General features: G+C 35.3%; 1 protein-coding gene across 1 annotated transcript; it reads right to left on the bottom strand.

Annotated features, from left to right (window-relative positions):
* Positions 1 to 1,975: 1,975 nt before the first annotated feature.
* On the bottom strand, positions 1,976 to 4,832 carry LOC122087282 (G-type lectin S-receptor-like serine/threonine-protein kinase SD3-1). Its single transcript, XM_042656361.1, has one exon. It carries the CDS (start codon positions 4,604 to 4,606, stop codon positions 2,291 to 2,293), a length of 2,316 nt encoding a protein of 771 aa, XP_042512295.1. The 5' UTR covers positions 4,607 to 4,832; the 3' UTR covers positions 1,976 to 2,290.
* Positions 4,833 to 13,119: the final 8,287 nt, after the last annotated feature.

Raw genomic sequence — 13,119 nt, 5'->3', positions numbered from 1 at the left:
AAAAAAAAAACCATACCAAGGAGAGCCTAAGTTAGGATAAGAGTGAATTTATTGTTCTTGTTATGTTTTTAACCCATAATTTCTTTTTGTTGGGAGGACAGGTTCTTCCAATGTTTGATGTGTATTTTATCCAACTTTTCTCAGCCCTTTATTAAGTGTCGCTTTCACCCTCCTTGCCCACTATCCAAGATAAAAAAAAAAAGACCCAACCAACCTATGGTTTCTCTTGGCTGCTAAACCTTTTCTTTGGGTAAACCATATCTATTTGGTGCAACTTGAAAAACATATTAAACTCTTGTTTTAATTGCTAAAGCGCTTTCCCACTAAAGGCTGCTTGGTTAATATACAACTATGATAGATATATCTCTAAAAAGGGTGATGATTTAAAGACTAAGACTTTGTTTAGTAGTTATTCAGAAAAATGTTTCTGCCATTTTTCATTCTATGAGAATAAAAAAACAGAATAAAGCATTTGGTGTCAATTTGATGCTTTTTTCGTTTTTTTTTTTTTTTTTTTTTTTACGAAAAGGATGGTGGAAAGAGGCTAGAAAAGTTAATAAAATAATGGAACGACAAAACCTTTGTTCCCACTTTTTGTTCGTCCAAAAAAAAAAAAAACCTAGAGTAATCGTTACTGAAGCAGGTTCACCAAACACTATTTTGTTTTAAAATGGCATTTGACACATAAACTGAAAATTCTATTTTTAACATAAAACATCGTTTCTGAAACTAAATGACTACCAAATGCAGCTTAAGGACCTGTTTGATTTTGTTTTCAAAAATGCGTTTTTCTATGCTCAAAAACAGAAAAACACCCCGAAAACAAATTTATTTTTCTGTTTCATTTCACTTATTTTTCAAAACTTATGTGTTTAGAAACAGGATTGGAGAATTAACTCAAAATTTTTTGTCCATGTTTCTATAAACAAGTGGGAGGGAGAAAAATTGTAAAAAAACCCGATACTTCGCTCGACCTACCCCAACCCCAATCCATTATTAAAACTTCTCATTATTCAGAAGTGGCGACTCCAACCTGGTTGTGCGAAGCTCACAATTCTGAGATACCTTTATCCTTCTGAAGCTCATCTCCGCGAAGCATACTTGCAACTTGAACATTGCACCTTCACTCATGAGCCGCATACGTACAACATCATGCCTTCACTCATGTCTTGAACCCGCCTACACCATTGAAAATGTTTCAGAAACAGAAAAATCAAACACCTTTTGCAATTCCAAAAATTGTTTTTTAGAACAAAAACGAAAAAAAAATGTTTCTGTTGTTTTCTAAACACAAAAACAGCACAAACAAAATCAAACGGCCCTACATTACCACACTTCTCTTACAATGAAAGAGGAATTCCTTCACTGAAATCAACGATAACATTGAATTACATTAAGGAGGAATACTTTCAACATCGCCTATAGAGGGTGAGAGTATAATGGTTATCTTTAGTTGTAATCAGAATTAAAAGAAAGGGGAAGTGAAGATTTCATTACCCATGTGACTATATCATTTCAAATCATTCAATATTTGATTATAAAATTTCATTTTATTTTGCATCCATAATCCTTTGTTATAATATAAAATAAAAATTACAATAAAATGTATCATCACTAGATATGATTTAAAAAAAAAATCAAATAATTTACACAATCATATAAGATCACATGGAGTAATGATTACAAATATTTTTGTTTTAAATTTAAAAATTTCCCTTCCCCTTAATTCAGTTACAAAAAATTATGAGAAAGCAAGGGTAAGGTTTCTTGCAGCCTCATAAATCTTTGGGGTCTACAAAAAATTGGTAAATGCCCGCACGTATGGACTACAACCAGTAATATATTCAAGCAGCCTCATATGTCATGTGTTTGACCATGGGAAGTTTCCTCAAAACCTACCCAATTGAAAATAAATTAACAGAAGACAAACGAATTAAATAGAGGTGAAGTGGAAAGAGAATAAAGAAGAACAAGATAAAGAAGAATATAATCCATGGTGATTGATGAGGTCATCCAGAAATTCATTAATAGAGCCGACACCTTTCGGAGTCAGAGAATACAAAACCATCTATAGGTATAGCGGCTATTGCGCCCAGGTTCTGTAATTGAAGGTCTATGCACTGCCCCCCACAAGCTTGAAACAATGCCCAAACCAAAATCTTCTAACCTCCCCAGTTTTGTTTAAGACCTCTCAAGCTTGAAGCAAAGCTTGACTTGAATCTTCAAGAATGTGAGATGGGTTAGCTTCCAAAGTAAACACAAAACCAATATCTTCTAACTTCTCCAGGTTCTATGTTTCAAAGTCTGATTCTAAGCCATCTTCTTCCACCGACAGCCTCCGGTGGAATACGAAAGGAGGCGGTGGGGGATCAACGGGTAATGAGCCATCCAAGACCTGTACCACCTCCCCCATTGAAGGCCTCAGCCTCTCATCACCTTGTAAACACCAAAATGCAATTCTCAAAGCACGCTCTAACTCATTCCTGTCCACCCCATATTCAATCTTACCATCCACCACCCTCTCTGCCCTCCCCTCTGCCCACTCCTTGTATGCCCACTCAAAGACATCCTCGGCCCCTCGCCAACCACTCACCATTACCAGCACCATCTCTCCAAAGCTCCCAATGTCTCCGGCTGCCCCAGCGCTGGCTCTAGTGCCACCACATAGCCTCCCTAAACCGAATTCCGTCACCTTCGCCACCAATTCTTCATCCAAAACCACATTTCCCCAGTTCAGATTTCCATGGCTCACAAACTCCCTACACCCTGTGTGCAAGTAGGCCATGGCCTTTGCCACTCCTAAACATATCTCCATTCTCTTACTCCATGTTAGCCTATTGCTTGGCTTTGCTTCTTCCATCCATTTAGCAACAGAACCGTTCTTAGCAAACTCATAGACCAAGTACTTCTGCCCCGACTCACAACAGTAACCTTCAAGCCTCACCAGGTTTTTGTGGTGAATGCTGCCTATAACTGAGACTACACCCCTGAACTGTTTCTCTGTAATGGTGGCCCTCATATCCTTGATAACAACTGGTCTACTGCCTGGAAGCACACCCATAAACGTTTTAGACCCAATCCGGTTTTTGAAGTTCTCTGTGAGATCCTTGATTTCAGTACAAGAGAAGACGATCAAACCTTGCGAATGAGGGCTCTTGTAAGCTAAAGTAGAGGCCTTTTTGATAGCCCTTCTTCTGATGAAGATGCATAGGCCAATTCCAATCTGAATTACCACAAACGCACCAAGTGTGCCTGATGCAGCTCCGATCAGACAAGGAATGCAGTAACCAAGAGACTGTTTGAGCTGAGCACTCTGCGACGGCATCCCTGACGACGTGGCAGTATTTGTGGGCATCACAGCTATGGGATCTGGATCTAAACACTTCTTGACAAAGGAAATGGAACTCAGGGAGGGATATGAGTAGCCTGTGACGTAAGTGGTCTGCTTTGTAAGGCATTTTGCCGTACCATCGTTTGCTACAGTCACAGATGTGCAGAGTGGATCATTCAAGCATGAGGTTCTGCATTGCTCCAAACTGGTGTGGGTGATTGAATCATTGGGAGTGTAGATCCCATAGAGCAAAGTGTGTTCAAGCTTGATCATGGTGTAACCAGATACACATTTCGGCTTATACGGTGGCAGGCATTTCGAATTGGAATTTGATCCATACGGGCATTTGCAGGTAGTGGATCCTGCTTCGGTGAAGACACAGATGCCACAGAGGCCGCAGGTGGCGAAGACATCACATTGGTTAGGTACAGCTTGCCATACTTGGCGCCATGACCTGGACCCTTCAACCCATGAATACATTCTGAGATTCCCATCTACATCTAACCTGAGAAACCGAAAACTCACCGAGGAATCGTTATGGTCTGCTCCCAAAACTGTCCACAGTGGTCTGTACATTCGGTCGAGAAGTTGCAGGGCTCCATTAGAGGTGAGGGAAGCTCTAATGCCCACAGTAGAAGAAGTTCCACTTCCACTAGTCCAGTAAATGACAGCGCTTTCCCACCTGAGCCTCAATTGACCTGAGGAATCCATGATGAGACTGTAGTAACTGGAGACGGAATTCTTGCTTGCAGCTCTAAGCGTTTCGGAGATGGAGAAATTCTGGCCAGGGAGAAGGGTATTAGATGGATACTTGAAGCTTTGCCAAACGACCTGTTGGTCTCTGTTCCGAAGGATGAGGTTCCCATTATCAAGCAGAGCAGCTGAAGCAACAGAGAAAAGGCTCGTATTGCTGGTCCAGACAGTTGCTTCCTTCGATGAATCAAACAGAACCAGATCTCCAGCTTGGGTAAGCTCAAGATAGGATTTGCAGCCAACGGCGACACCAGCCCCTGCTGCCCAAACAACGGTTCGTTGGCTTTCAGGGATAGAGTCTGAATTGAAAAGGATCCCTACACTGTACAGATTAGGCTGATCAGAGCTGTTGAAGAACCCGAATGCAAAATCCCCATTTGAGGAAACCCAGGAGTCGTTTACTGCAACAGAGATCTTAGAACCAAGAGGAATTTGTGAAGAAACAACCGGGAAAAACAGAAACCCGAGAGCAAAACAGAGGAATAGATACAAATTAAAGGAAATTTTCTCTCGTTCAAGCATCTCTCTCCCTCAAAGATGCAGATAATGGTATCCAATGTTAAAAGATCAACCGGGCAAGTCAAAGACATAGAGGAATCAGCCCGTTTCGAAGATTAGGTACGAATAGCTAAATGGTTTGCAGGTTTTATGGCTTTGGTGAAGAGTTAAAAGATAAACAATTCAACTCCAGGTTGACCACATGCATTAGTAATAATAATAATAATAATAATAATAAGAATAATAATAATAATAATAATAATAATAATAATAATAAATACTCAAGAAAGAGAGTCAAATCTAGAGTTCCAGAAGTTCAAGATTTGGCTGGAGAAGGGAAGACCGCTTGGGTCTCTCCTGAAAAATATTCGATGGGCCCAGAAAAATGATAAACAGGTATCGAAGCGGCACAGGAATTGATCAGATTTGACGAGTAGTAGATAAACAAAGAAATATTAAGCACCTAACGAAATGGAAATTTGGGCCAAGATGAGATGGAACATCCAACCACCTTCAAACGAAGAAAATTAAGATAATTTTGGAGTCAAATAAAGAAAAGCAGATATTGAATTGGAAAATAAGAGGAATTTTTTATCATCTGGGACCCAATTAGGCCAACTGTATCCGCATTTCGCCAACAAAAATTGCTTTCAAGAGATAAAAGATCCAAAAATGAATCATCTCTAACCAAAGAAAATTCAAAGCCACCGCAAAAAAAAGAAAGCAAAAATCACAGTAGAAAATTGAAAATCTAGCTCTTATATTGATAACTGGTGAACAGAAACTAGCTTGAAAGAGAAAGATTTAGAACCCAGAGCTGGAACTTGGGAGTCGGTAAACCAGAAAAGAAAGATTTTGTCTTTCAATGAAACCCAAAGGTCAAAAAATAACTGCATTTGGGGCAAACGTAGCAAAACAATCTGCCTGAAAACAAGAACCTAAAGATACTTTTTATTGGGCTTTGAGATTCACAGATGAAGAAAGAAGGGGCAGAAGTGAAAAAGTCAAAAGTTGAAGAGATTACAGGATTTAAGGGCTATGTTGCAGAAAACGGATGGACTTCAATTTTCCGGCAATGCCACCGGAAAGTAAAGAGATTACGGTGAAGAAGATGACTGTGAGACACCCACTAGGCCAAGCACATTACAGAGCTCTCTATGAACAAAATTCATCAAAACCCAGAAGAATAGATTGGGTGTGGACTTCAGTTTTCCGGCAATGTCACCGGAAAGTAAAGAGGTTACAGTGAGAAGAGGACTGTGAGAGTAGGACACCCAGTAGGCCATACCCATTAGAGCTCTCTGTAAGGATAGAATTTGAGAGGATGTTATATTGGTGAGACTAAAAGGGGTTAGGCAGGGATTCTCTTCAGAGAGTGTCAGAAAGTGGAGAGAGAGCACAGTACTACAATGCCCTTTGTTCTGACGAGAATTACGGAAATGCCACGGAATTATAACTGACAACACTGTCTACGCTGTCAGCAAGGATTAGGGAAGAAAGTCGCGCTGCTAGGGAGTATGCAACTTCTGTCACAACTCACAACGGGACAATTCCATGAAAAGGGCGTTTCATGGGAAATTTTCCATAATTTAATAGGAAAATGGGATGCAAAAACAGTTGCTTTTTCATGGAGCAGAGAAAAAAGTTTTCTGCAGATAAAGATCGCAAAAATATATTTGAGAGTTTGATGACCACTACTGCGGTTTTACCACCAAACACTGTTTTACAAACTTGTACTATTTGTTATTTGGATTCAAGAGTCGGTTTGGTTGCTAAGAAATTGATTAGAAAAAGAATAATAATTTATAGAGAAAGCCATAACGTCTTTCATGTCTTTTTTATCACTATGTCTAGTAAAGTATAATGTTTCATTATTTGTCACATGACAATTTGGGTTTAGGGTTTCATTATTAGTATATGATGTCTTGTATTCCATCATAGAAGTATAACGTTTCATTATTCATCACATGACAATTATGGTTTAGGGTTTCATTATTGGTGTACGATGTCTTGTATTCCGTCACAGTTTAATCTAGGCAGTACTGGTGCAGGCACTCAAATTATTTATTTGAGGGCAGGTTTGTACTTTTTGGATTATGATTTTTTCACTATATATTTGTAGCAAAGTCTTATTTCTTTATAATACAAGTAATATTGAGAGGTGTGATGATGAGTGTTGTAACCCTGTTCTCTATTGATAGTGAAGTAGGAACTCATTTCACTGAGGACGTAGACAATCTTACTGAACTTCATAAATTTGTGTGCATTACTTGTTCTTATTTTCTATTATCTTTTGTATCATTTTAGGGTTGCGTTTCGCCATTCATATGACGAGAACAAGGCAAATATCTTATTATTGGTACAATTTCAACTTAAGATGAGTATATAAAGTATTTGAAATTACAAAAGATGTGGTTTTGTATTTTATATTCATCTCCATTTGATGATATTTTGTTAATTTACTTAAAACTTTAAATTAGAGTTTTGAGCAACATTTCTTGTTTATTCGAACTAAAATTTGGCCATTGAGATATATTTGGGGTCTTTTATCATAGAAAAAAACCCATATATTATTAAATGTCAAATAATGAGCTTTACTTCGGTAGCCATAGTAATACATAGGCTATGTTTAGTTGCAAGGGGAATTAAAGAAAAAAGAAAGTGAAATTTTTATACTTAAAAAAGAAATATATGTAATCATTACCCCATATGACTATATCATTGCTTCAAATCATTTCATATTTTATTATAAAATCTCACTTTACTTTACATCCAAAACCCTTTGCTATGTAAAATAAAAATTACAGGTAAAATGTATCATATCCAAATATGGTTTAAAAAATCAAATAGTTTATATAATCACATTGAATCACATAGGGTAATAATTATAAACATTCTATTTTTAAGTATGAAAATTTCTTTTTCCTTCTTTTAAAATTCCCCTTGCAAGCAAACGGAGCCATAGAAAATTAGAAATATATGATAAAAAGAGAGCCACCTAGTTACGTGGCCCTAGACCCAAACATAAGTGTGCATAAAATTACAGAAAAAGATTCTTTAGAATTAATCAATCTTGTACCCATTTAGTAATCTAAATGTTAGAGGACCTGGGGACGCCTAATTAATTGGAGAGGGCCTAATCCCAAAATTACAGCCTGCCCTTTTTTCATAAAAATTTTCATTACTATTGATGCTCCGTATGCACGCTCATTATTCCTTTTTGTTTTATTCCTTTTTACCAATAATTTGAAAATGGGACAGGGTGGAATTGGTCTCCAAGAGAAAAGGCCACTCATTGAAACGGTCCAAACACCTGGTCCCATGATCCAAAGGGAGACAAGGGACCCACTAATGGGGCCAAGTGGCCACTTAATGGGCTAGATCTTCACTGGCTACCTGCCGCCATTTTTTTTTTTTTTGGTAAAAATAGTCTGATTCTAAGAGAATTTCAGTGCATTAAACACTAAGGGTATTAAATGCTTCGGTTTTGATGTAAATAGTTCAGTTTGATTTTGGTTTAATGATGAATGACTTTAACTTATTAATTGATTTATTTATATGATTATCATTGGTTTAGATGATTAAATTCGATTTAAATCGTTTAATTAAAATGTTTTAATTTTAAATTAAATTGAATCATTTATTAATATTGAAACCTTTATTAAATACACATTATTAATTCCTTTGATTGCATACCCTATCAAATCATCCATTGATAGACTACCTCCAAGAGTCTGAGTTTGGATCCTTTCCTCATGTAGTGATCTTCTTGTATTCATACTGAAAGAAAAAAAGACCTTCTTGTATGAGATTTTACTGCTTGTGGGATATTCAAACTTCAGTCAATTGTGTATTAACTAATCTAACTTGTGTTCTACATTCCTCTTGATGGGGCGTCTCATTTGGGGAGGCTAACTCCACTTCTCATTTGGAGAGTTGATCTAGACTTTAGGAGTCTATACCTGAAGTTACCAATTTCATCATACTCCATTTTCCTCATTTTTAAACAGCTTCATCAATTTTTTTTTATTTTTTATTTGTATTCTTCATCAATTGATTCACTTGGCCCGTTTGGATGTTGTGGAGGGTGAAGTGAGAAAGTTGGGTGAGTAAACCATGGTTTGATGTATCAAGTACGGGTTAGATTGGGATCACTAGATCAAGATTAGTATAGTTATAAGATCTAATCTAGTTGCAATTGATAGTGAAAATCAATCATATGAAACGGTTTTACTCGAGAATATTTGTGTTCGATAAAGTACTTAAATACACAAAGAGATAAAAATTTCATTATCAATAGAAAATAAGGTTATAAGCTATCTTCCTCTTGTTTATTAGTTTATAGTTAATTCTTCAAACCCTAATAACCCCTATCACTATCAATTGAAAAAGAAAAAGAAAACAAGAGATACAATCTTCTGAAAATTTTCAATATCATCCCACTATAAACTCTAAAATTTTTCTATCAAATTCAAACCTCAATTTCCAATGATTTTTAAACTGTGTTCGGTAGCCAAGAAAAGAAAAAAAAAATTCTTTTTTTCACTACCAACCACTGAATTATAGGCCTCCCACTTTCTCTAAAGAATCAAAAGTCAAATCTCTCAACTGTCACGTCTACGTGCTCTCACTCAGCAGTCAGCAGGGAAGAAAGTCGAGGTGCTGCTCAGTGCTCACAACGGACAACTCCATGAAAAGGGCATTTCATGGGAAAGTAATAGTTTCCTATAATTTAATAGGAAAATGTGGGATGCACATGCGATTCTCAATGCAAAACAGTTGCTTTTCTTGTAGCTGAAAAAAAGTTTTGGGCAGCTAAAGATGTCAAAAATATTTGAAACTATACTTCGGTTTTATCACCAAACACTATTTTACATTATTTTGTTATTTGGATTAACAGTCTGTTTGGATATTACGAAATTGATTTTTAAATAAATATATAAAAGTAATAATTTAGATTTTATTTAGGATTTTCTTTCTTGTTGGTATAACTAATGATATATAACATTTCGCTATTTGTCACATGATAGTAAATGGGTTAATCTTTTTTTTTTTTCTACAATAGATAAGGTTAATCCATGCAATAGAAGATCAAGTTCTCATTTGTATAATTTTAACTTAAAAATGATCAGAGAAAATTGCTAAAATTGCAAAAGGTATTATTTAGTATTTCATATTCATCATCATTTGATGGTATTTTTTTTTTTGATCAAAATTCAAGCAACTTTTTTTTGTTTAATTTGGATTAAAAGTTGACCATTAAAGTATATGTGGGGTCCTCTATCTAATGATTGTCAAATGACAAATAATGAAACATTTTAATTCACTAAACATAATGACAGGTGAAAGGACCTACCGAAACTATTTGAAAGTTTGAAACAACTTCTTCGATACTAACACTAAACACAGTCTATTGTTTGTTATTTAGATTAAGAGTCTGTTTGGTTGCTAAGAAATTAATTTAAAAAATTGAGAAAATCATAATTTATGTTTTATTTACAGTTACTTTTGTCTTTATTCATCATTATTTTTAAAATTTTCTCTCTGTTTCTTATCAAACAAACAAAACTTAAGTGAAGCAGATTTACAGAGTTCTTGTCCATAGATACCAACAATATGAAAATGGGACAGGGTGGAATCACTAATTCAAACGGTTCAAAACACCTGGTCCCATCCCATGAGTGAACCACAATAGATTCTTCTGGTTCGAATATACCCACAGTGCAATGAAAAAGAAGATGAAATTTTGAGAGCATTTGTCAAATTAAGCTCCCATGATTGGTTACCTTATCTAATCATCCAACGACATAATTATTCCTAGCATGGTTTGAGAAATCAGGATCGAATTGATTGATTTGGTCAATTTGTATTAGGACTGGCTCAATTCTTGACTGATCCCATATCGATGGATCGATATGAATCAACAGTAATGAAAAAAAAAATCGATTTTATTTCAATATCGATTACTAAATCCTCTATTCCAAGAAATCTTATCTCATTTCGAAATATACTTATCAATTGATTAACTTGACCTGTTTGGATGGTGGGAAAGGCAAGGTTTCAAAAAATGGAATCAAGAATCAAATCGATAAATACCGATTTTGATTTAAATTGATTAAAATCGACCATAATTGACCAGAAAATAAAGCAGAATCATCAAGAATTGGCTAGATTAGTCACAATGGATTTCAATTCAAATTGGTGGATTCATCAATTGGATTCCCAAACTTTAAATCCGTGAGAAAGGATAAAGATGAGAAAGTTGGGGGAATAGACCCAACATAATATTGGATAAGGAAGGTGAAATACGGAAAAATGATATTCTTCCTGTCCTTGATTGTCTAGTTGACCTTTTCCTTCAATAGAATAAAATTTTCTTAAGACAAAAATGTTGTCTATTTTTATATCAATTTTTCAAAAGATAAATCCAACTATAGAGAGAGAGAGAGAGAGAGAGAGAGAGAGAGAGAGAGAGAGCATGATAGTGGATACGACCATTACATCTTAATTGTGACATCTATTGAATATATGTGCCCATTAAATTCAATTTAAAGTATTAAAATTAAATTGACTTTTATTATCATTTTATTTATGATTGGTTCTTGTAAAGTTACAGTATTTGTAACTAGGGTCAAAATTGGGTATGATGTTCAAAATGTTATCACATTATAATTATTGAAATATGAGTATTTATATTGAATGTGTATCAAACTGGATTATTATGAGAGTCTTGGATGGATTACCGTTAGTTGCTTAAGCATGTAAATCTCTTTAATAATTATTTTAGTTCCATAACTACGAGATTTATATTGTTGCAAATGAACTTTTTGTGTTTGTGGACTAAAGAGTGATTCTTACATTGACTCTATATCGGTGCATTAAATTCACAATATTAACCTGTGTCAACATAAGATCCACTTATCAAATAAAGTGAGTATCTTGAGAGAGTTATCCAACTATGATTAAACACAGTTTGAGTTCCGCGGTAATTTTATAAATATTTTATTAATTTATTTAAAATATTATCATTATTATTTCATAATTATATTTTAAAAATGTATTGTTAACCATGACTGTAAACCCCTCATACAACATTGTTAAGTGAACAGACTAATGTATTTATTTTTAGGACAAATGAACACTCTTTGGTTATGCAGCCCTTGCGCCCAAACATAGAAGGAGGGGGGCAACATGACCAAGGAATGATCTTTTCCCCTTATTTCTATCACTTAAAGGTTTTGTTATATCCATTAGAGGTTGCACTTATGAGTAAACGACTTGTTTACTTTTCTCCCTCTCTCTCTCTCACCATATTAGTGAATTAGGGTTTTGAACCCTAACGAGAGAAGTGTTGTTCTTCTTCTCGTGCAATCATTGTTTGAGGAATACATTAGTCTTCCCTCAAACATCTTGAGTTCAAGTATTGAATTCTTTTAGAGAAAGTGGGTTTATGGTATGAAGAGGAAATGCAAAAATCCTATTTTTGTTTCATTCAAATACCCTATGGTTCAAGGTGGAAATTTTTATTTGACATCATTGCCACCAACAGAACCTTTTGGCAACGCCTTGTGGAGAGAGAGAGAGAGAGAGAGAGAGAGAGAGAGAGATTCCCTGTAATCTTCTCATCAGTAGGGTACTAGGGTGGAAGAAATATGGACCATTAAGGAATAACCTCGTATTTGGGTTTATCAAACCTAATGCTATCAAACAAACACCTCGTGATTTCCTTAAAAATATTTGTCAACTTTCCCACTATTTATTCCCCAACCCTATTAATTCTCGCCTACCAAACTAGGAGATAGGGAAATGATATCTTTACTGAAAGCATGGGGACTAGCTTTAACATCTAAAACAAAGTGGGCTCCACATTGTTAATTAGTGAGATCCTGTTTTGAACGTGTGGTATGGCTGGCTTCCATGACTTAAAGGGCTTAGGTTTCTCTTTCACGTACAATTAATTATTGATTAGCAATTAATCATTTTGCTAAGACTTCTTAAAACACCCCCACCCCATTTGACTCACTCTCTCTCAACACTTCAAATGGGATCCTAAGCCAAGGAAAAAAAATAATAAAAATATTTTACCACAATGTGATGAGGTTGTTATAGAATCATTTCATCCCATTGTTGAAAAATCAGCTCTTCAAACCAACGAGTTACCTGGATCAAGTTAATAAAAATAAAAAACTGGTCAAGAGCATAGTTAGCAAAATGGGAATGATAAAGAAATAGAAACGGATGGTACAAGTTTTAAACAGTAAAATTATTCAAATGATACAGTCAAAAAAACAAAAAGCTGTAAAAATTGAAAAATGGACAGTACGAGTTTTAAACGTGTAGATTTCAAACAAACAGGACTAAAAAAATGGTAGTATACTCGTATAAATTAAGGAATTATTATATGAATATCTGCATCTAGTGTTCAAAACAACTACAATATCTAACATTAAGCCTATACATCCCATATCTCATTATAAGTTCTAAGACATATCATTGAATATCATCCAACACTAATTCTAAATTCATACACTACACAT

Source organism: Macadamia integrifolia, chromosome 8, assembly GCF_013358625.1.
Source record: "Macadamia integrifolia cultivar HAES 741 chromosome 8, SCU_Mint_v3, whole genome shotgun sequence".
Taxonomy (NCBI): Eukaryota; Viridiplantae; Streptophyta; class Magnoliopsida; order Proteales; family Proteaceae; genus Macadamia; species Macadamia integrifolia.
The sequence above is the reverse complement of the archived record's forward strand: the minus strand, read 5'-3'. Positions and strand labels throughout refer to the sequence as shown.